Source organism: Manacus vitellinus, unplaced genomic scaffold, assembly GCF_001715985.3.
Source record: "Manacus vitellinus isolate BGI_N305 unplaced genomic scaffold, ASM171598v3 scaffold_7_pilon, whole genome shotgun sequence".
Taxonomy (NCBI): Eukaryota; Metazoa; Chordata; class Aves; order Passeriformes; family Pipridae; genus Manacus; species Manacus vitellinus.
In genome coordinates, this window is record NW_021940813.1 from 29,463,965 (window position 1) to 29,488,364 (window position 24,400).

The following is a 24,400-nucleotide window of genomic DNA, read 5'->3' on the forward strand; positions in this document are numbered from 1 at the left end:
CATAAATTAGAGGGCAGCACAGAGGGTACAGTACATAAGTAAATATGCACAGCTGCTGCCTGTATGACTGGGTCTGCCTTCTTCATTGTGAGAATTTCTGTGGGTCTCAGACAAGAAAATAGGTTAGTGGCTAAATGAATGTAGGATTTCGTCTTCATTGGGTGCTTGTTATACATCTGTGGGTCCTTGTTGGATACCTGGGAATTTGCAGCTTTTTGTAAAATTTTACCAAGTCACAGTTCCTTTGTTTATCCAGCTGGAAGGATGCCCTGCAGAAAAGGTGAAAAGTTCTGTTGCAATAAGCATTGGGAAAGGAAAAAAGGAAGGAAGGAAAGAAGGAAGGAAGGTGGAGGAGAACAGAGGAACAAGCAGAGAAGGAGTTGTGCATATCCTAAAGGATAAGGACATCAACTTTAACTGTGAAACCAAGGAGGAAAATAACTAAAATACCCTTTAAAAGGTTAAGAAAGTTATTATATTTAAGAAAAATAATCTTAGTACCCTCACAGAAGTTGCACAATTTAGCTCTCATCATGGAATCAAGGGTTGTGATAAACTCCCTGGATGATCTGCAAGTGTCTACAATGGTTTTGTCCACATCTGAGCCACTCACTCTCATTTTTTAATCATGGGAGAGAAGGGGAAATATTTTGGATACATTTACCTTCTAAAATTTACCTCTAAAACAGACAAGAAAAAGCATACATTGAAAGTACCAATTTCTTTCCATTGAATATAGAAAAGAGGTTACAGTGTGCAGTCATCTGTAGAATTTCCCTTCCAGATATCTAAAATCACAGGAAATGAATTCTGCCTGAAAGACACTAAATCATTTAGTGACTAAATGTGGTGATGGACTCTCTACATCATGCAGTTTTCTCCCACTCTCAGTTTATCAGGTTTATTTTAGTTGAAGACCTTGGAAGCAGTGACTCTGCCTTACTCTCCCAGTACTCTCAATTGCTGTGCTGGGTATCAGGATCACACTATTGAGTGGAGTAGTGACCTGTGTGGGTACTGGAATTGTGTGTATCATATATCATTGTATACAATGAGAAGTCTGCAGATTGCTTGATTTTATACCATTTTCATGCAGTTTTTATACAGTAACTAAATAAGGGAAATGTAAAGGCTTGGCATATTTCCTATAGAGTCTTTGATTTCATTTTTTGCTCATCCTTCTACCTTAGCAGACTATGTATGAAACACTAACATTTTCTTGAAATTTTTCAGTTGGTTCATGTCAGTAGAAGCACTGGTTTACACTGTACCTGATTCCTTACACCTGTTTCTATGAAATGATCTCAGTTGCTGTGGTGTTTCTTCAGTGCAGCAAAGCAGTCTAATAATAAGCCATCAGAACCTGTGGTTACTAAACCGCAGCAATTCCCTGGTGCCATTCCCTGCGTGGAGAAAAGTGCTGGGAATTAGTGGAATGAAAACAACCCTTAGCCTGTAGAATAACCCACAAGGCTTACTATGTCGTGATGTACTGCAATACTTCCTGCTTGTAACAGCAGTGAGCTCTATTATTAAAGCTCTGTCTCATAATGCCAAATACACAAGACTTCTGAAATGACTGTCCAGCTTCTTGGGGTCACACACTTTTCAAAATGTACACATTCATCTAACAAAGGCATTATGGAAACACAGGGTTATCAAACTCTTCCAAATATATCTCTCAAACTGATGTACTCAACACATAGGAACTTTTCCTTTTGAGACATTGTTTTAAGTTTCTTTCTCCAGTTCCCACAATCAGATTTTTATTTACCTTTAACTTTGTAGTTTATGATAATTCATTGATTTTACAGTGCTTTCAGAAATGCTTTGGATGGAAGTTATTCTTACTGAATGAATTTCTTTTCTGTGTAATATTTAGCTATAGTCAAATTATCCACTGTATTAAATACATTTGTTTATATACTCTCTGTTACTGGAAGATTAAGCTTTAATTTGCCTCAACTAATAAACCCATTATCCCTCTACTTGGGCGAGTTTATGTACATTCCTTGGGGGATTAATCAGTATGTGCTACCAATTTCTTCATTCCCATGGTTTGCTGTAACAGGATGTAGTCAGTTAGCTATAGTCACTTAGCTATTGCAAATGATGCCTTCTGTAATATCATATTCTAGAAAGTTAAAGTTTATAATAAGAAGCCATATAATTTATTAGGCCAAGTCTGATGTAGTCAGACAAAACCCCGTAAAAATTCTCTATCTCTTCTTCACATCTGAAATGAAGCAACATACTTCAAACAAAGTACAGAAATTGGTCACAGTTTAGTTTTGTTACTGTTAATCACTGTGACTGAGAGAGAAGGATAGCCAACATCTATGGAGCTGAGGGAGTTGTTAGTAAGGACAGAGGTGATAAGGTTAGTACCCTCTAGTGAGGAGAGAGAGAGGCACAGATTATTATTCCCTGTGGTGTCACAAGGGTTAGCAGAAGAGATACTGCAAAAAAAATCATATAATGTGAGATAAACTAGCCTTCTTACTGAGCTCTTGATTTTACGGTTTTTACTATCCAGCAGAATAATAAACTTTATATCCAGACTGCCCTACTGAAGATTTACAGTTATCAAAAAAGGCCACAACTGTTTCAAAATGAAGGAATGCTGACAAAAAGAGAGTCTATCATCAGCATTGAGGCTCTAGTGTCTCTAAATGACTTCTTATTAAGGGCATATTCATGTGCATGTTAGACTTGCCATAAAGACCCCTACTTTCTGATTCATATCTCAAAAGAAGATAACAGATGTCACTCAAACCTGAAATTAGGGCATGGAAGACAAAGTCCGCAAAAGGAAGGATTTTGTGTGCCTTGGTTACAGAATCTGGTGAATGATAATATCTTCATGTTTGTGGTCATAAAGCAACCCAGAAATATCAAGTCTGGAAATTCAAGATGCCTTTCAAAACTTTACTCATCCAAAATGATTACTAACAGGTAATTTCTACAGAGAGCTAAAACTTAAGGAAATTAAAATAACATAGTTTACTTAAATTTCACGTGAACAATACTGCACAGATGCTGTTGAAACACTGAAAAATATTTCATATGAGTGTTTTTATAAAGTTTAAAATATTAGCAGATCAGTGAATAACTGTCTGTATCACACCACAATGTCAATTTATTTTCTGTGTTATTATTGCAGGTGATTATGTAGTCATGACTATATACTTCGACTTAAGTAGAAGAATGGGATACTTTACTATTCAAACCTACATTCCCTGTATATTAACAGTTGTTCTTTCCTGGGTATCCTTTTGGATCAAAAAAGATGCTACACCAGCAAGAACAGCATTAGGTAAGTTTTTAATATTACCCTTTTCTTCTGTCTTTGTGATGTTCCTATACTACCATTTGAAAATGTAAGCTTCCTTTCAAAGAGGCCACTGTACACTTTGGATTATTGCTACTATGTCTTGCAGACCCAGATCTACTTATCACTGAAACCTCTGGTTCTCTTCCTGTAACAGGAAGAAATTAAAGAATTAAGAGTATACCAGTCTGACCCTTTGGATGACACTGCCACCTATTTTGCATAAATCTCTTGAATTAATATCTATCTCCTTGTTCTCACTATGACATCTTAGTGACATTTTTGAAGAATTAATTACTTGCACTGCTGGTTCCGTCCCTTCTGAAACTCTTCACCACAGGGAATTGTGTCTTATATATGCCCAGAAAACTGTGGGATATAATAGCATTAACTTATAAAAAGTGTTTTAGATTGTATACTTGAAGATAGGTTTCACACTGGGTATATTCATATTTTTCATAGATTGTGGAGATTTATGGTGGTTTAGGTTTTCCAGAAGCTCATTTATGTCAGGACCAGCCTGTGCATTTTGGCAATGTGCTTTAGAAATGTTGACTTAGACACTTGGAAATTTATTCTTGTATCTAAGGAAAACCTGCAGGTTTTGCAAGCATTAAGAATACAAGGCTATATAACTGCCAATTATAGGTGTACATCAGAACCAAAGGAAAAACAACATCTTAGTTCAGGTTGTGGTTGCCAGGTCTGCCTATAGAAACTGATTCAGAAATCTACCAGTCTAGGAAAAAAGTAGAGGCTATGTCAAGGTTTGCATGTCTGTTTTCAAGGATAGAGGTTACCATTCCCAGCTACAGATTGCATCATTCTGCTGGAGTTTGTTATGAGGTGGATCCATTTTTCTGGAGTTATTTTAAAAGAAAGGAGTATTCAGTCCTCACTTCTTTCATGTGAGTGCCAAAGTGCTGTTAAACCTTGGCTCCAGCAACATGACGGACCCTTAGATTGACAGTTACTCTGTGACATCCAGGACAGCAAAAAGACCACAGAGCAGCTGCACAACTGCCTGTTTCTGGCTGTGTAGACTTGCTTCTGATAGCCAGAAAATTGAGCAATAGGTCTTTAGTGTACTTCTTTGCTGAACGCCTTTCTTCTTAATTTGCCATAAGCACTGTTCATATCCTGTTCCTGATGGTGGTTCCCCACATCACACAGCTCAGTTTTCCAATTAATTAGACAGAGAAGTGGGTTAGATCACTAATCACTACAGTGTGACTCTCCCTGCTTCACTCTCTCAGCCAGCAAGAAGTTCAGACAAAAATGTATTCAGCTGTAGTCATGAATTTGGAGTAAGAACATAAAACTGAGATGTTCCAAGGCTGTATTCAATGGATATCATGACTCACTGCTAAAACTCCAATGGAGAACTAAATTTATAGGCTAAAATACAACTTTTCTATAAATGAAGTCAAATAAAAAATAAATAATATATACATGTGTCACTTTTTGTGCACAGAGTCAAATTGTTTCCAAATTAGCAATGGCCTGTTGATTCTTCAGATGCAGTAAGTGGTTGTTCCTATTTTACTGTAGGCCTGCTTATATAATGCAATTTAGAAATCTGTCTGAGCAACAACACACATTCACATTTGGATAGTGGCACATGGTGAAATTGTGAGTAATACAGCCAAAGGCAAATTGCTAAAATTTTCCTACTAATTAGTTGAAATTAATTGTTGACTCTGTGCACCAAACCATATCCAAGTATAGCTGCATTAATGTAAAGGGCTAGCATTAGGGAAATATTTCACTCTCTGAAATTAATGAATAATTTCCTAAGCTATTAGCAACTACTCACGGTTATATGAAGGACAGGTTTTACTTTCTGAATAATGTTAAGTAATAAACTACTTCTGTGCTAGGGAAAAAAATTAATTGGTCTATGGGACCGTAAGTATCCTTTTAGCAGTACTGTCCATAGGCATCAAAGTGCTCTTTAAAAGCTTGGCATCATAGTCCCCTTTTCACATACACTTTGAGGGACCAAGGTCCAGAGTGGCAATGAGACTAACTCCAGGCCACCTGAAGATTCAGTGGGAAAATGAAAGTAAAATTTGAGCTTTGGATGAGAACTGTGTTTTGTGATCCCAGGTTATTCTGGTCTTCATTCAAAGACAGAGGAAAAAAAGGGTCTCTTCAATATCTACTTGTCTCTAGTAATCAGAATGATCTCACGAAGTTCATAGTGAAGAACAGCCAGCAAGTGCCTGAAAAAAAGTTATGAATTGGAAAAGAATATGTTGTTTTCCTTGAGGATGAAGGGAATTAAATTAAACTGAAGCTTTCATCCCAGTTTCCCCCTACTTTTCAAATTGGGTATAATGTGTAATAGGACCGGGAAGTTACTACAGAGCAACTTCAAACTGCAGTTTAAAAATGTTTTCATGCATTTCATTCATATATACCTGCATCATTTGACATCCCAGACAGTAGTTTTTGTTTTATCAAATAGCATCTTTGGTATGGAATTTACTCAGAGAATATAATGTACTCAGAGAACAAACTTGTATATTCATACTTACACTTTCTACCTGAAAATTCTGAAGTCAGGTTACTTCAAAGCTGTCCTTGGATGATATTAAAATTCTGTTGGAATAAACAGTTCATGAGCACTGTGAATTTCAGTAACAGATGCAAAGCTCACTTGGCGATACGTGACTCCACAAAGTGAGAGACTTACCAATTTCATCTGGCAAGACTTATTGCATTTGAAATTACTCAACAAACTGAATTTTCTTAGCATGAGACATAAAATGAGCTAAAATGAATCTAGATATTATATTTGGAAATAATGATGTTCCATTTTATTCATACATACATATCTATATTCTGACTTGTAAATGCATAGGTATATGAAACTGTATCGTCTGGTGCACCTTCTTGCCCTTTCTTCTCTGTATGTAACCCCAGAAACTCATTTTAGTACTTTAAGATTTGTGCTGGTGTACTAGATATGAAATTGATACACTAGATAGAATTTTCATTATTTCAAAAACTTAATGTTTTTTAATGATGTGAGTTGGAATCCAGTCTTGAGCATGATTTGAGCTGGTGTTTCATTCAGGTTTAAGGCATGGATATAGGATGCAGGCTGAGTTGAGGACTTAAATACTTAAGCACAGAGGCTCATGGTAATTATTTTTTCACTTCTCTGCCTTCCTGTCCATGGTCAGTTTGGAAGCTAGTCATAATTACAGATACCTGCACAGATAATGCAGTTATACCTCCATTTCAGTAAAAATTGAAGAAAAATATTCCACTGTCAATACAACATTCAGAAATATTGCAGACTTTTCAAAAATGCTTTTGAGCACTGCAAGGTTTTTTCTCCCTTTTTTTCTCTTTCTAGCCTTTTAATAAAAACTGTCCTATCACTGGAGGAGTGAGAAATAAAAACTTTTATTTGAGTCCAAGTAAACAGGACACTGTATATTGTACTGGAAGAACTCTATAGGTTTTGAGGAATTTTTTAAAGGTAGCAAAATACCTGAAGACAGGTGCATGTACATGTGGCTCTGAAAAGGACAAATTTGTGTTAAAAATCTAAATGTGAGTTAGAAATTCTTTAAGAAGTTCATTTTATGTTGTAGAGTATGTCATAGTCTGGATGCAGTTCTTTCGAAGTTAGTGACTCCCAAGGTCATACAGAAAGACTAATAGCCTGTAGCTAATAAGGACCAAATCAAGGCCAGAGAGTCAACACCTTTTGCAGTTGGACATCTTTCCAGTTGCCTACCATGATGAATGCCTAAGCACGGTCTTTGGCTCTGGAGCTTTTTCAGAGCATCAGCTAGCTACAGAACTGATGTTGAGGGGTCTGGAGAGGTTGCTGGATCATGGCAGCCACGTCTGCTGATTTTGGGAGGTGGCACAGATGTCAGGAAATGGAAATATTTTCCCAATAGCTTGTAGATGTCCAAGGTACACACAGTCCATACTTCCCACTTCCTGTCAGCATTGCTTTAATCTTGATTATTGACTTGTGGGTTTTTTTCAGAAACTTTTTGTTATTTTGATTCTAGGTAAGGGATATTTAAGGAATTCAATTACTTATTAATCATTGTAGATGAAGGTTGAGACCTGGGCAGTAATTTCCCTTCTGGCTTTTCCAGGGAATTTCTGTTGGTTTAAATGGAGAGGGTTATTCTTGTGAATCATTGTAGCTTCTATCAAACGTTACAAATCAGAGAGGGACAAACCTTCATAAAGAGAAAGTACTCAAAAGTAATCCACAGGTACTTCTTTCTTTCTAGAGTGCTCTTTGTGAGAAGTAATTTTACTATAAGGCATAATTTCATTCAGCCCTTGACATTTCAAACACTGTGAACCATTGTGAAGTATCACTTTAACTATAAAAAAGAAAGATTACCTTATGGTTATGTTGTTTGTAAAGCAGATTCTCTCTTGAGATGTACTTGAGTGAGAGCTTTATATTTTTTCCCAAGCCATTGAGAAGTTTTATTTTTTTTCTATCAGAAGACTTACAGTTCACAACAAATGATTAAAAGTATCAGTCCAAGCTGGGAATGAAAAGACTTCTGTTCCTCAGGAATGAAGAGAAAATATATGAATCACTGGCACTTACATGACTGACATGACATAGATTTAATTCTAGGACTAGTTTTATTGTTTTAGATATTTCACACTAATTAATTCCCATTATATTCATTATTACTAAATCAATCTAAGAAGTGATGCTTTGTGTGAATTAAAAAGGCTCTTTCCATTAATGTTACATCTGAACATTATGTATGAGAGTCTTAGACTGAGCAAGTGACATTGAGTTCCCTTACTCAGAAGGAAAATAGCGGTGGAGGTCTCCCAAGGAAGCAGTGGTGTGAAAACATACTTTCAGAATTCATGGTCAGAACTTTGCAGCAAAATTTCTTTTCTTTTCTCCCTCCACCTCTTTTTCTTTTTTGAGTACAAGATTTTTCATGAGAGCAATATTACTGCAGAACAGATTTCCTTCATTGTTTTCTAGATTTCTTATTTTTTTTATTTTTCTGGGTTTAGTATCTTTTCTGTTTTATACTTTTCTTGAAAAAGTTCATTCTCTCCTTCTCCCTCACCCCACCTCCAATCTCACTGGGATCAGGAAAAGCACAAGATGAAGAAGAGCATATTGAGAGGTGTGGGAATGTCACTTTTGCAAAGATGAAAATAAACTAAGAAAATCTTTGTTTACAAAATAATATTGGCTCTACTGCTGTTATTTTCTCTTATTTTTTAATTCTACTAAAGGAAATTAATTAATTACTTGGGTACATTCTGGATTTGTTTAGTATGTTTATTTCCAAAGATTGTTCTGTGATACGGATAAATGGTGTTGCATACAATTAAATCAAGTTTCTCTCTGCAGGCATCACTACAGTATTGACCATGACAACTTTGAGTACCATTGCAAGAAAGTCATTACCCCGTGTCTCCTATGTCACCGCTATGGATTTGTTTGTGACTGTATGCTTTCTATTTGTCTTTGCTGCTCTGATGGAGTATGCCACACTCAACTACTACTCAAGTTGCCGGAAACCAAGCTGTACTAAGAAGAAAAAGTCGGTAAGATGGGAGCATTTAAATTTCTTTTCATATGCAGCTCAGAGGGCGGACAATCATTCAGTGATAGCCTGTAATGCCATGACAGTCCACTCCTCCAAGATTTTCCCAGTTTCCGGTGTGATCTGCCCTGAAAGCAGATGGAAGAGTTACCTGCAATAACAGTAGAAGCAGTTATGTGCCTTCTCAGTGAGGTCTGTTCCTAATAGAAGCAGCCTGCTGACCATGAAGCAGCAACCCTACCTACTTGTCTTTTGTCCTCCATTTACTGTGCTGGTAATCATAAAGGGCTCCCACTGAAACAGATTGCATAGCTTGTTATACAAATATATGCACATCAATATATATTCAATGCATTGCTATTTCATGGCTTAACAGGTCTAGAAATATTTATGAACTTCACAAACAGAATTTCCATGCCTCTACTGGGAACCAGCACTTTTTGTAGCCCTGTGCACAAAGGTACATGTTCAAAAAAAAAAAAAGGAGGTCACTATACACGGCTGCATTTTTGGCCAAAAAACTACTTCCAAGTGTAATACCCAGAAACATACAAAAGCTGTTCATTTACAATCAATTAAAACAATCATGCAAGAAGAATTGCCTGGTATACTTCATAACTGACTATGAGAATGAGAGGGGGCAGTTTAACAGAGACAAAAACCTCAGTGTAAACACAGGGAAGGGGGTTCTCCTCTCAGGATCAGTGAACACATCTTATGTGTTCAAAATCAGTAATTGAAGATTTTGGATGCTATTGTACATAATGGAGGAAATAAGGACATTTGAAATCAGAAATCTAAGCCAAATAGGAAAAGTGTGAAGGAGGAAGAGACAGAAGGCTAAATTTAGGGAATAATAGGTCATGAGATAAAAAGGGATTGAATGAAGTGCTATAGAAAATGATTGAATGAAGAACTAATGAAGGAAAAGCTGAAACAAATATGGTATTAGAAAAAGCTGAGAAAGCCACAGACTTAGTCAATGAAAACTCCATTAAACCTATAATAGCTTTTTGTAAAATGTGTTGCACACAAGAAGCAAGAGTGTTACCAAAGGAAAAGTATGAGACAATCAAAATGAACTTGCTAATGATCAGACTAAACTTGCCATCCTTTAGAAAGACTGAATTAGAAACTCATATCTTTGTTAGTAGGATGTATTTCCAGACATGAATGAAGATGAGGGAAAGCATGCAGAATTGATTGGATTTAAATTAATACCTGAACAAATTCTCACTTAGTTATTGTTTGATAGATAAACAAATGTAATGATTTGAGTAAAAATTTTAACTATATGGAAACTAGGTGCACATTCTGCTGAGCTTTCAAGTTTTCAAGTGTACAGATTATTATGCTGAATATACAGAACACAATTATGAAGTCTTTTATGAACAAATGCACTGGTTCAAGGAATGCTATTGAACTTAGATGCGTATGAAGCAATAAGTATGTTTTCTTCTGAATAATTCTTTTGCTATCTTTCTTTAAGCTACCTGATGTAAGTTTTGGTCATGTGATGGTAAGTAAACTACATTATTCAGTGAGAGCATTGGGGGTATGAATGTGTGGTTGACATTTACTTGAACTAATTCCCGAGGAATCTGTATTGCTATGTTATGCTTTACCCTGACTTCACTATAAATATTGTTTTGCTTTTTTGGTAAAAGGTCAGTGTGTTTTCAGCTGTGGCAGAGGAACATAGCTGCCTCTTTCTATAAGAACTTACCAAGTGATTTGGGAGGGAGAAGGGTCAAGTGTAGAACACTGTGTGTTATTTTTACATCAGGAATTTTGTGTATCTGCTTTATATAACACTGCAGCTTCTTATTACATTTTATAAAAAAGTAATAAGCTCAAGTTATGCCATAAACTTATATGGAGTTTTAACTAAAATAGTTCATTTATGCATATATGCAAAATCTTTAGCAAACTTGCAGCTGGATTTTCAAATAATTCAGGCACACAAGTTAAATACAGTTAGTTGTACTATATCTAGAAATGGAATCTGTACAGCAGCAATAAAGTTGAAACAGAGCACAAAATAAGTGTCTGTAAGTTGTATGAAATCTGAAACTGGAATGTATGCTGTAGTACATACAAATATAAAGCATACAGAAACATACAGAAGGTGAAGTTAATTAGCTGGTTGAATGTTATCAGATAAGAACAGAGTCAGAACTGAAACACTGTTTTCTGCATTTCTTGGTTGGGATATGATGAAGTTTATAATTTACAACTGCTAGCTCCGTGTTACTAGCCTATCTTTTACAAATAACATTATACAACTTCTTTTTTTAATTTGAGTTTTCTGATGTATTTGAAGACCTTGTACAGCTTTGAAAGTCTGCTCATTGAAAATTAATGTTTTCCAGAAATCATTGCATTTATACACTCTCTACTGATGTCATTCCTTTGACAGAGTTTTCTGAAAGATGAAGTTAAAAAGTCACATTGAATGGGTAGTGGCACTTTACTTTTTCCAATTAAAAATGATGAGGAAAAGATACACGATTAAAATTACATTAGGGTTTAACAACCTAGGGTTTAACTAGTCAGTCTGATTTGCTTGGAAATTATCTCCAGCATTTTCAAGTTTCTTACTCACTCTTCTTTTTTTCATCATGACAGATATTGAACAGGGCCTTTTTTTTATACATAAACAACTTCTCTGTTCAAATTATAGCTTAAATTGCTAGAAGAAGCAGTGTCTCTGGCTCTTAAGACATCGTTTTATCTTTTCCATCCTTGTAATGATGATACTTGAAAGATGAAATTTACTAATCTTAGTAAATCCGTGTTCAGGTAATCCCACCTCTTTTTTTTCCTCCCGGAGAACACATTTATATCTTGTCTGAAATAATGGTATTAAGCATGTTTAACACTGCATCTGAACTGCCTTGTCCAAGGTAGACCACCAGGGTGGGACTAGGCTGATGCCCACTCTGCATGCACTACTCTCCTACCAACCTAGCTCAGCTGGATACCCAGAACACAGCGGGGACTATCCACCTTCTCCTGGTATCTTGTCACTTCAAGACACTTCCTAGCTGACAGAGATTCAAACAACCAGATTAGTCTCTCTGTATTATCAGGGCATTTATTTTATCTTCTGTCATGAGGAGATAGTTGATATAAGAAAACAACAACAAAAATCCCAAGGCTACTGACAGACGAAAAAGTTTCCTTTGCAGAGCCAGAGCACTTATTTATCTTAATTTATCAAAATCTAACTTAGCCTTTCTTCTTTTTGACATAAATATTTTAGCCAGGCATGGAAAATTTCAGCCCCTGAGTAGGAAATTTTCATAAGACTTGCAATAAATTTACAATATGTGACCCAGGGGTATAGCAGAATTCCACGTATACTCTAGTAATAATTTTTTTCTCCTCGAAGTGCTACAGCCAAAAAAAGATTGCTTGTGCAATAATCTTTTTCACCTGGCTCCTGCTTTTTATATGGCAGGGGTTGAACTTTCTAGAAGAAGAGGTGGAACTTGGTAGGAGCATGTAAAATAGAGCTATGTAGGGTAGAACATGGGACAGGCTTAAACATATAAGGGAACATGGGACATTTAAGGAAACTACTGCATTGCAGCAGTATTTAACCAATGGGGAAACAGGATTTTAAGTAAATAGGGAACAATACAAAAATAGGGAAAATACAATAAACTCTCAAAATGGGGAAACCCGATGTTGCAACTATTATAAAACAGTCCAGAAAATGTCAAACAGAGGTTTCAGGAACTTCATCTTCATCTCCGTCTTCCACTCTCAAGTTATCTCTCCATTTCTGATAATCTCCCTCAGACTCATCTCGCACATGGCAACACATTGTAAGACTCTGAAATCATCCACCCGGAACTTTACAAATGAGAGGACCATAAGGGTGTAATTTCTGTCATCTAATCTGAGAGATTCAGTTATTCACAACAATTTGCAATAATTTGCTCCTAAACTTCAATCTCCTTGCAGTCCATAGCAAAATGCACCTGAGAGATTTTAGCCATTTACTTACGATGAAATGAATTGTGTCCACAAGTAATTGACTGGATTCCATAGGGCAGTTGTTCAGATGTAGTTATCTATGTTGATGCCAACCCATAAGCAGAGAGGTGCCACATCAAGTTCTTAGCTCAGGGACCAGGATTTTTAGTGAGATGGGTAATATTACCATGTGCCAAACCCAAAGAAAGAAAATGAAGTCAATAGAAAAATAAAAATTTCCACTGAGGCACGTCAGTCATATCATCGATGTTTTTCATATCTGGCATGAAAATTTTCAGATACATACGAACACTGTCAACAGAAAATGCTGAGTAATTTGTATAATAAGTGTGGAGGCAAGGACCTAGAGCATCCTCCTGAATGCAAGCAAGTGTGACTTCTTAGTGCATAGCCAGCATGCTCCTGCAGGCAAAGCTCGGCACAGTCACAGAGAGAGGAAGGGCCCCTTAGGTAGAGAAAACTGTGCTGACAGGGCTGGTGTCTGCTTTGCCAGGGCGGTGCAGACAGGCAGCAAAGCTGATGGGACCTTTTCTAGTGATGTCAGTGGAGGAGGTGACATTTGTGAAGATGGAATGGATAGCTTAATGAGAAGGGAGACTATTGTGAGAAAGCATCCTTCCTGAAAAGAAAATTATGTGACAGAAAAGCTGACAAAGTGTAAATAGGGAGTACATTGAAGAAGGAGAGGTCTAGGAGCGAATGGTACTGTGAGGATGCATTATTAACAAAGTGTCTTGTTTCTGAGCATGGCTAGTGTGATAAGCACTAAAGGGACATGCCTAGGGATGACATTTTGAAATCCTGTACTGAAATGATCACTATTTGTTGCTGACCGTATCTGGTTTTATAAATCATGATAAAGTTAAGAGGCAGTGAATGCATCTATGCTAAGTGAAGGTGATTTTATAATTAAAAGGAGAAGGAGGATATTTCCTTATTTTTCAGAATCCATTCTTAAATGTAGTGGCTGCAAATGTTTAAAACAACTTGCAAATAATATTCTGACAGGTAAGTGAACTCATAAGTGTGAAGAAAATTATTACTGGGAAATATATTCTTAAGTTACCCAAGTAGGAAATACACCTAGAATTATTTAACTTGCCACTCCACAATATCTTTACAGAAATTCATCTGAAAAGGCATCTTTTGAGGGAAAGAAAGATGCTCCTTAAATCTAGAATTCTTAAATATTGACCACTTATTCTCAGCTCCTGTGATTTTTCCCGTGATTATTAATTTGATCTTCATCATCCATGAAAGCTTATCAAACTGTTGTGGTTTTTTTTGTCTCTTCAGAATTATTCTGTACTTGATATGAGACCACCAGCTACGGTCATCACATTGAACAATGCCATGTATTGGCAAGAATTTGAAGATGCCTGTGTCTATGAATGTCTGGATGGGAAAGACTGTCAGAGCTTTTTCTGTTGTTATGAAGAGTGCAAATCAGGCTCATGGAGGAGAGGACGAATTCACATAGACATCTTAGAACTGGACTCTTACTCCAGGGTCTTTTTTCCTACATCCTTCCTGCTGTTTAACCTGGTCTACTGGGTTGGATACCTCTATCTTTAAATGTTGCCTGTAGCGGTGAAGACTGCTGTGTTTTCTCACTGTGGATGGATGGTGAAAGTGCAGACAAAGTGAAGGACACGGTCAGTTTCATCTCAAGTTATAAAGACCACATTAACCTTCACCTTCTTCATCACCATCACAGAGCCTGATGAATAATTTTAGTATGTATCTTCCTGAAAAGGAAAAACATGGAAGAATTCTCTCCTAACTGCTATTCGTTTTAAGGAAAAAATTCTTACAAAATTCAGCTGAATTTGTAGTGTAAGTGATGTTTATGAACAATTATTGTATATTAGAATCTCTACTATTCTGCCTTGGCATAGCAGCTATTCACAATTCAGGCAAAGATTAAATGTCATTTTTATTTTTCATTCCCATACTTTCTTCAAAATGCTGTCATATCTCTGAGGCTCAGAGCAATGTACACTGGCATTGGCAAATAAGCCAAAGTCAACAAAACTCATTTTTATTTAAATTTACTTGAGCTTTATCCCACAAGTTTAGGGAAATATTTCATTAGTGATCTCCTTGATACAGAGTAATCACCAAAAGACAGTAGAGAAATGTCTCTGGTGGGATCAAAACATGAACGTTACTTTCTGCAAAGGTCTGGGATTTGTGGAATTAGCCACTTACCTACATATATTGATTTTAACCTAAAGGTGAAAAGGCAGAGTGAAAAGAAAGCTATTATTTTGATATAAATAACACTTGCCTATCTCTGAGGCAGCTGTAGGAATAACTTCTACAGTTTTTCAAGCTTTTAACTGTCTTTTTTATGACTGGTTAAACATAGGATCGTCACTGATTTCTAAAGTACTCTACTTGAAGCAGGACAAGATTCCTGCTTGTTTGTGTCATTGTAGCAGGTCACATTTGATGTGTTATATATATGTATATATATAATAGCACCAGGAATATGTGACTTTCTTTGGATTTCAATTTACTAAAAAGTGCACCCATGCATTCTTATTTTTTCTCTCAAAGTTGTTTTACAAAACTGAAAAGTGCGTGCCAAAGGATTTTTTTTGTTTATTTAATAAAGTTAAACACTGCAGTATTTACTCATGGCAGTTGTTCCCTGGGCCTGAGATGAAGACTGAATACCTTTGACTTGAATAGTGCATTACAGGAACTCAATTGTAACACTTGGATTAAACATGGAATAGTTACCATGCATAGAAAGAAGTTGCTTTCATTCTTCTCCTAAATTTTCAACTATATTTTACTGTAAAAAGCAATTTTGTATTTTTCAAGCTTTTGACCATTAAATTCTTGTTACCCATTCTTTCAAAAACTAGTTTTACAGTGTTAAGCTAGATGACATCTTTCACAGACTGTCTATGTAATTGTTATTAAGCAAACAAAACAGATTCAGAATTAAATAGAAATAGTTTTTCACTACTTTTGGATGACAAGTGGTTACAAAAGATTGAGATTGAAATATGCCTAAAACCATAATTCTATTTCTTTTTTCTCCTGGAGAAATTTTTTTTTATAATTATCAAAAAATGTCTGTCTCTTCCACACAGTATTTGAAAAAAAAATGAATGGTGGATGTGATTGAAGAGGAGTTCCTTTTTTTCCTCATAAGCAAAATCCTGCAAACAAGCAAAAGCTAATGCAGTGGTAATTCTAAGGGAACAGAAATGCTTTCATGTTCTTTAAAACATCACTGTCTGTCATTGCTGTTGCTCTGTTCTTCCAGTGAGTTTTTAATTGAAGAAAGTCTAACACAAAAGTTAACTATGGTTACTCAAAATCTTCTGGTTTTCACTTGTCTGAAATATCAGAGATATAGCTGGGTTTAGGCTAGGGAGGGGGATCACTTCTGTAAGGACTGACAAAATTCATATTAGAAGCACAGAGAAGAAATATTTGGAGACAGGATCTAAACCTTATTTTTAAAAAAATCTGCCCATTCAGATGTCTTCTAAGCCAATGATAACCTCCTCGTTTCAAAACATATGTTGAAGATTTTGCTAACTCTCATTAGCAAATTACTCTGTAAAATCTATTGCTCTATAAACCTCTGTGTTCTGCATTTGGAAGTATGGATTTTATTTAAGAATGACAGTGATATTTTAAGCCATGCAAGAAGATGATTGAATTGGAGTTGAATATACTGATCTCTAATTATGAATTAATCTACTCTAATAGTCACCTTCAGCCATATTTTGAAAGAATATTAGAAATATTCCGAGCCTAAATAAAAAAATAGAAAGAGTTTTCCTTTAGGGAGATGATCCTGTAAGCCCTCTGCACAATCAATTGTTTTTGGTGTTAGCATTGAGAAAAATGACACACAATAAGGTGCCTTCCAGCATTAGATCTTGGACAGTTAAAGTGAGGTTTATTTAACAATTACATATTTGAGTGAATGCCCCAAAAGTAAGTGTGTAAGTGGACTCTTCCCATTTTAGATGATAAGCATATGTTTTTCTTACACTTCTGCTCATGGCTGCCCATGAGTGCTACTGAAAGCACGTTGGAAGACTGATTCTGCTAAGTCCAGTCATGTTGCCTCTGTTTTCTGAGTTTTCATAAACAGAAGTTGGAAGCATATAATTCCACTTTTTTTCCACTGTCCTGACAAGAAAGAATCTGCAGACACTTCTGGCTTCTGCTCTTGTACTGAAAGCAGGAGATATATTTTACTGTGTAATTTCTTCTACTTTGGGGTTATGTGCAAAAAATTGATTTATATGCAAGCTGGGTGGCTGCAGGCTGGCAGGTTCCTGAATGCATTCCTCTGCTCATTCCTAGTTACTTGGTTTACTCTCACTGCCTTACTGCTCTGTGTTTTGACAGCCACTAATTAACCTTAGAGGTCAGGGAAGACAATCTTTCTAGGCTCTGAATCTTTCAAAATGCAAGTATTCTAGAGACCTAGATAATGTGGTCTGCATATATCTATATGCTATATCCTTCTCTAGTAGTAAGAATGTCCTCATTAACCTTCAGGTATTCTTTTGCTTCTTTCACAAATTGAAAAAACCCCAAACATTTTTCTGCACTGTCCCATATGAAATGCAATAACTGCATTTTAGAACATTTTCTTAGTGCATAATTTTGTATTCAAGACTTGCATTTACTCAACTACTTTTTTTGTTGTTGTTTACTTCTTATTTTTATCCTTCCAAGGAAGGAAATGGAGGAAGGCAAAAACAAATGAGCAGTGAAATGAACGCATTTGGATATATATGTAAAATCACAAACCCAAGTATCTTCACATTACAGTCCTTCCTTGTTGAAGTTACAGAAAAGATTGTGAGGATTTTTTTCCCAGTAGGAACTAAAGTCAATCCTCTTATTCTCCCCCTTCAATTAAAAGTTGTTGGACAGTATTTTCCTGCATTGAGGGCAGCATTTTCAAGGCAGTTAAGAATGTATAAAGATACTGGTCTGCTTAATTCAATCTTCACAGTTCTTCTGGCCCTTTTACTAGCATTCTAACAGCTCTATCTTTTATTCTCCCAAGAATAAGGGTATAAAAACTTGTAGCCAGTTTATGCTGTCTCCCTGTCCAGCAGTAATGTGGAACTGAAGTGCACCACACACCATGAAATTTTAATGTAACTTTCTAGTCAAGAAATACGGATGCAGTTTAAAACATAGGCACTTTGGTAACCTTTCTTCTCTTTCAGATGCTAATGTTCTACTTAATCAACTCTTAACTGTATATTGGTATATTGTGCATACCAATAAAAATGATAAAAATTACAATACCCAGAATTGTCTTCATGGAGACGGTGATGAGTCGTGAAGCTAAAAAAAGAGAAATAAATTATTTTTTATTGCTGTGCAGTTCTTATCTGTCACAGTCCTTTTATTCAAATCAATTCACAGCTAATTCCAAATCATCCACCTGGAGGTTTGCACATTCATCAGCTGGAACAGCAATGACACATGAGCCTTTAGTTGATAGCAAATTATATTTTTGGAACTCGAGGCATCCTGCCAAATAACTCAGATAGCTATCTCAAACACTTCTGCAGCCTTAATGTGTCTCAGTGTCTAGCATCTCATGTTGCTGCATGAATTTATCACAGCTCACCTTACTTGGTCATTCCATGAAAGGAAGATTGTTTGCCTCCTTTTAACACCAATTTTTTCCATACATCTAGAAAAATTACGGTCCTGCCCACACACCAAGCAATCAGGTGCAAGGGAACTCTAGAGCTGCTGACTTTGTGGGAAGGGAGACTCAATATTTTAAGACAGACAAATTTCATTAGCCTCACAGTCTGGAGGGTTGGTGTTACCTTCTAAGCTGTAAAACAAAGCACCCACTGAAAGCTGTGAAGGTTGTCCATAACAGACTGTACTCTTCCCATTGACTGCTCTTTCCCAGTTTTGATATGATACACTAAGAAAAGGCAAGCCATATCCCATAATCTTAGCTGCCTACACAATCAGATGATTTTTTTTCAAGGTGTCTGCTTCTTCTTTCTCACAGTGAAATCTTTGTGCCTCTCACATCAGTGCCTTTATCATTTCTTAATATTAAAGGATATACTATTCCTCATCTGAGAGTTAGAAAGAGGGACAGTGACCTTACCGAAGTTCTTCTCGAGCACCACAGTGTGTGGCCAATATTCTAAACGTCTTCAACCTACGGACTGAGCATTTGCCTACTTTTTCTTTATTTTTCTAAGCAGTCTGTAGGTTTCTTATTTCCTAAATATTAGGAAAACTGCAGTAGGATTTCAGCAATTTAGAAGAATCTTTCCTTCTTCACTCAGCAACTTCGTTCCACCAAGAGATATAGAGCATAAACTCAAGGCTGATGTTTACTTCATCCATATAAGTTTCCAGAAGACTATTTAAAAAAAGAAATAAAGCAGACTATTCATTGGGAATGCAGTTCTACAGCTGAAAGGTGAGATTCTTTTTCCTTTAGATGTTTTTCTGAGTTAATTTTAGATCCTTCCTCCCTCCACCTATACAAATGGCAAGCACAAAATTAGTTCAATTTACAGTTACATACTGAAAAAAAGTCTGGTTTCATTATTCTTATACTATATATTTTACATATAGTCTAGGAAAATTCATTATGAAGTTCAGTGCATCAGAGTTGGACATCTCTACTTTCTATCAAAATATGCATTTTGATCTTCTAATCATTTGTTATTTATGAAGGACAAGCAGAAGATGTGGTTATGTTTATTCATATGTCTAGGAGTAGGCTTTCTCAAGGACTGAACCAGGCAAATAAGGCACTGATACAGTCAGTTACTTGCCAGGTATTCTTGATCTAGGTAATGAATGGCACTAGTCAGAGAAGACACAACAGTCTCTTTGGTGTCATAAAAGCACCCATGTGACTTTACTTGGAGCCCTAAGACAGCCTGTAGAGTCTTTTATAGGGGAACCCAGGTGCTCTCCTTAGTGTTTAATACAGCACTTAATATTCTCCTAATGTCTTGCAGCCTGTGAAAGTGTTTGGGAGAGATGAAGCTGTCCTGACCCAATATATGCTAAAATACAATGAATGAGATACCCACAGTGAAGCAGATGATGGCTTGTTACTGAGACTGTGTTATGAGAACAAGTGTCAAAGAAAAGACCACTAGATCTAAGTCAAAACCTTACACATTAATGAAGACCATTGACCAGAACATGGGTTTAAGTTCAAATATTCTTACAAGCAAATAGGAAGACCATTGGATCATATTCTGGAGGGCTTGATTATCCATTGATTGGCTTCAAAACTTAAGTAGACTGGATCTGTAACTTAAGTACTTAAAGTGAGATTTGTGATTTACATACTTAAAGTGAGGACTAAGAGAGGTAAATGATAAAATTTCTAAATTGCACATTAATATAAAAAGGATGAAGTGAATAATATTGATGGCATATTTTTAAAAAAACTACTGACAAATGAGTATGGAACAGATCATGCTATTGAATCCATCCCATGCTTACAGACCACCTGGGATTCTTAAAATGAGAGTGACAACTGAACTCGTGGAAAGCTGATAAAATAATTCCATCTGACAGTATTACACGAGCAACCCAGGGATGTATGCCTCTGCCAGACAGGGTGCTCCAAAGGAAAAAAATTCAGAATAAGCTTCCACAAAACAGTGTTCAACTGAACAACAGTCAGAAACCTTGTGCAGAGGGATTACAGTATCAGTCTGCCATATTCTCTTTTGCAGTCATTAAGGAGTCCCGTGACTTTATTGTTATCCACCCTCACATGCAATACCGACCTTAAATCATGGACCAACCTGTGACTGTCACAAGTTGGAACACTAGCCTGGAGGGAATCTGAGACCAGTTTGTGGCTATCACAGGCTGCCATCAAACCCCTCATAAAATCCTGTTCTAAACTCTCAGTATACTGCTCTCAAAACATTTTTTCTCACCATGACAACACATGAATTTTTTTTTAGAGTGCAGTTTTAGGAATCACATAAATACTGCCAACTATGTGCCAAATTGAACTTTCTTATAGAACACAGACAAAATTTTAGATTTCTAATTATCTTTCCTTCCTAAGTTTTTCTTAGGGGTGTGTGATTTCGTTGCTAGCAGTGCAGTTTGTGATGTCATAGTGAAATGAAAGTACAATTATGTGCCCAATGTGCCTTGAATAATACAGGTAGCACTAGCACCAGTATGTCATTCTAAGTTAGATAGCCATCCTAGTGATCCCCCAGACTGATTTAATCAGAAAAGTCAAACACCCATGTGCTTCATTTCCTCAAGTTCACAGATGACTTTCCCTTCTTGATCACATCCATTCCAGTTTACTTTGTGTTAAGGAGTAGGGTTGTGCGTCTAGAATACTATTTATATTCGTATTTTGATCCCAACATTTGTATTTCTGGATACAAATAAATACACATTATCAGAAAATGCAAGTATTGCGTGCATGTATTGGTGGTTGTATTTTCTTATAGAAGTTGAGGTCTTAAGAAAACAGAAATAGATATCTGAAAATTTGCTTAAGAGAAAAGGCATAGTGTGTTACCTTTCCAATAGGGTATTCTTGAAAGGAATTTCAGGAGTCCTCAAAAGTATTTTCAACAGTGAGCATGAGCTCACTGAACTCAAAGATTTGAGATTGCAGTTTATCCATGGGGCTAACATAAAATGGGAAGAATAACCTACAGAATCCAAACGGAAATCCAGAAATAAGCTGTGTCTTTTGCATAAACTGCTTGTATGCAAAGAATCTGTAATTTAAAACTTGTAATCAAATTTGGTTTCAAAACTTTCCCAATCCCAACTTTTTCAGTACACAATGAAATTTCCTGGTAAAACTATAGTCTGTATTTTCACAAGACTGTCTTCTTGATTTAGCTCTTTGAATGCAATTTAATTCCTGCCTCTGTACATTCATGAACACAGAATTGTCAGTCTCAACCCACTATGACTGTGAAATGCCTACTTCATTTCAGGATTCCAGTCCATAGAAACACTGGAGGTGACATCTGGGCCACAGACAATGCAGAAACTTCCCAGATTTCTCATGTTCCAACATATTTTCTTATCTGAGTTTGTAATATTTTCTGTATGTTCCTAACAATAAGGTATGTTTTCCCAAAAGACATTTTATTTCACAAAACCCAATTACTAGTACTGACTTGTCTACTCAAAAATAAACATAGATTATGGACTTCCCTAACAGCAGCTGACATTTGTTATAACAGTGCTAGAAATGCAGTAAACAAGTAGATGTGATTATGCCTCACTCCCCAGGATAACTAGTAAGCATAATCGTTGCCATGACTATTTTCCTTCTACACATTAGTCATTAACAGATGCCATTGTCACAGTGTGAACACAATGCCAGCTCTTCTCCCTTGCAAAACTTGGCCTGGAACACCAGCTATATTCTTGCAATTCATTCACATCAGCCCTTCCAGAGGTTTAAGGTGCTCATCCTGCCAAATTCAGAAGGCTGTGACACATCTTCCAATTTAATAACATTTCCTGCCCGCTAGGCTTGACTGCGCAATAAAGTATGATGATGAATCGTGCCAATAAGTTCTGCCTTTCTATGTTACCCTCTGTCTCACCACCACAAATCTAGTTAAGAACTGAATTACTGCTTGACAGTTTCAGTTAAAGTAAACTCAGTTTTTGAAATGGAAAATGAGCAAAGCTGAACATCAGGGAGCTATCCAGAAAATAAGGAATAAATGGAATAGACATTTTCCTACTGACTGATGTTAGAAGACCACTGTCACTTAATAGCCATAGCTAAAAAAACTCACATTTTTAAAGTTGGTTTATACATGGGAAGCACCAGTGTTAGCAATGTGAAATACTTGATATATGCTAAAGCTTCACATGCAGCAATGGGTGCCAGGATTTCTTTTTATTTATTAGCTTGCATGTTTTCTTATTTTTGTTGTAATTTAAATTCCTGTAGAATGTAACAGAACTGGTCTTAAAAAAAGAATTTTTCATGTAAAGTAAAATCTGGGCCAATGGGAATTTCAACATCCTCTAGTTTTGGGCAACCAATGCATATCATAGACATACATTTTTACATCCTATAGTGTCTTTAGATTCTAGATTGTCAGAAGATAGACCATATTTATAGAGCAAGTCTTAGTAACAGTGTCACAGATCATGACAGAGCTGAAAAGATACCCCTTGATAAGGTGCAGCTAGTCTTCTGCTATCTTGCTGTTGTCAAGCAGGAGTCAAAGGTCCACCAGACGATAAAAATAAGGCAAATCAAGAAAAAACCAAACTTTAACCCTTCTTAGGTAAACAAAGAAGTTCTTGCTATCCTGTGTGGGATTTTTTACATGTAACATCCACTTTTTTCCCTCCATACCTAAATAGCACTGCTTAAGTCAGGTTAGAACATTGCTGTTAGGTACTGTCACAGCAGTGAGGGCACTGAAGCCTGTGCCACCCCTGGTGCCATGGTCCTGCATGTGTAAGGACCAGGAGGGAAAACAACATTGAGCATTGAGTCCTTTAGAGCTTAGTGTGATGGTCACCTAAAATACATGAAGGAGAAGACCTTAAAACACACAGGAGTGGCGGCTGTGACAGTTCATCCATAAGGCATCCTCAGTGAAAGCAACCATAAATACATTAATGAATGATTAGATTTTATCAGAAAATATGAGATTTTAATACATTTTAACTGTAGGTCAAGGCACTACAGAACTGAGGAGAAACCAAATTGACAAAGTTCATATTCAGTCAAAATTTTGCACCTCCCAAAGCCCAAGACATTCTGTTTCCAATATTTTTTACTAAAAAATACTGTTGTTTTAAAGATACTCATGCATTTTCTACTAGAGAAAAGTTGGTAAATATCAGGTCAAATGCTTTGACCATTTTTTTTTGATAGAACTGTCCACTCAAAGCAATGACAACTATAAAAGTTAAATGCAAAATTCCCATTGACTCTCCTTCTTTCTACTGTCCATGTTAACTGAACTATAAATGAGAGCTGTAATGCTTCTTAATTGATTATGCAGAGAATCTATCTCAGAATCACTCATAGGATTCATACTACATGTATGCTGTCATTAGTACACATTGACAGGACAATTAACAACTGAGTATCTTCAAATTCAGTGAACTATAAACCACCTCATGGTCTACTCCTAGCACTTATGCTGAGGATTAAACAGGGAGAGGAGAAACCTCATGGAGTTCAGTAAGAGAGCAGACAAACCCCATGCTTCAACACAGGTTGGTAATCAGCCCGCGGAGCAACACGAGAAGCCGGTGGGGAGTGCAGCAATTGCCAGGCTGAATGCAGGGTAACAATGTGTTCTTATCACAGCTCATGCAACTCTATGATGGGCTGTGCTATGGCTGTACTCCGCAGATCAAAGGAATCTATTATTGCCCCCTGCTCAGCACTGGTGAGTATAGGGCAGTGATAAATACACTGGGTTTGGCAAGTCCACCTTACCCACAAGGT

At 36.5% G+C, this 24,400-nt stretch overlaps 1 protein-coding gene across 1 annotated transcript in view; it reads left to right on the top strand.

The window, feature by feature from the left end:
* Positions 1 to 14,888, top strand: part of GABRG3 (gamma-aminobutyric acid type A receptor gamma3 subunit) — a 305,027-nt gene extending 290,139 nt beyond the window's left edge. The window contains exons 7-10 of the mRNA XM_029964775.1: positions 3,164 to 3,316; positions 8,712 to 8,908; positions 10,397 to 10,426; positions 14,209 to 14,888. Coding sequence (XP_029820635.1) covers positions 3,164 to 3,316; positions 8,712 to 8,908; positions 10,397 to 10,426; positions 14,209 to 14,487 — 659 coding nt within the window. The 3' untranslated portion in view covers positions 14,488 to 14,888. The remainder of the gene's footprint in view (positions 1 to 3,163; positions 3,317 to 8,711; positions 8,909 to 10,396; positions 10,427 to 14,208) is intronic.
* The last annotated feature ends 9,512 nt before the right edge of the window (positions 14,889 to 24,400 follow it).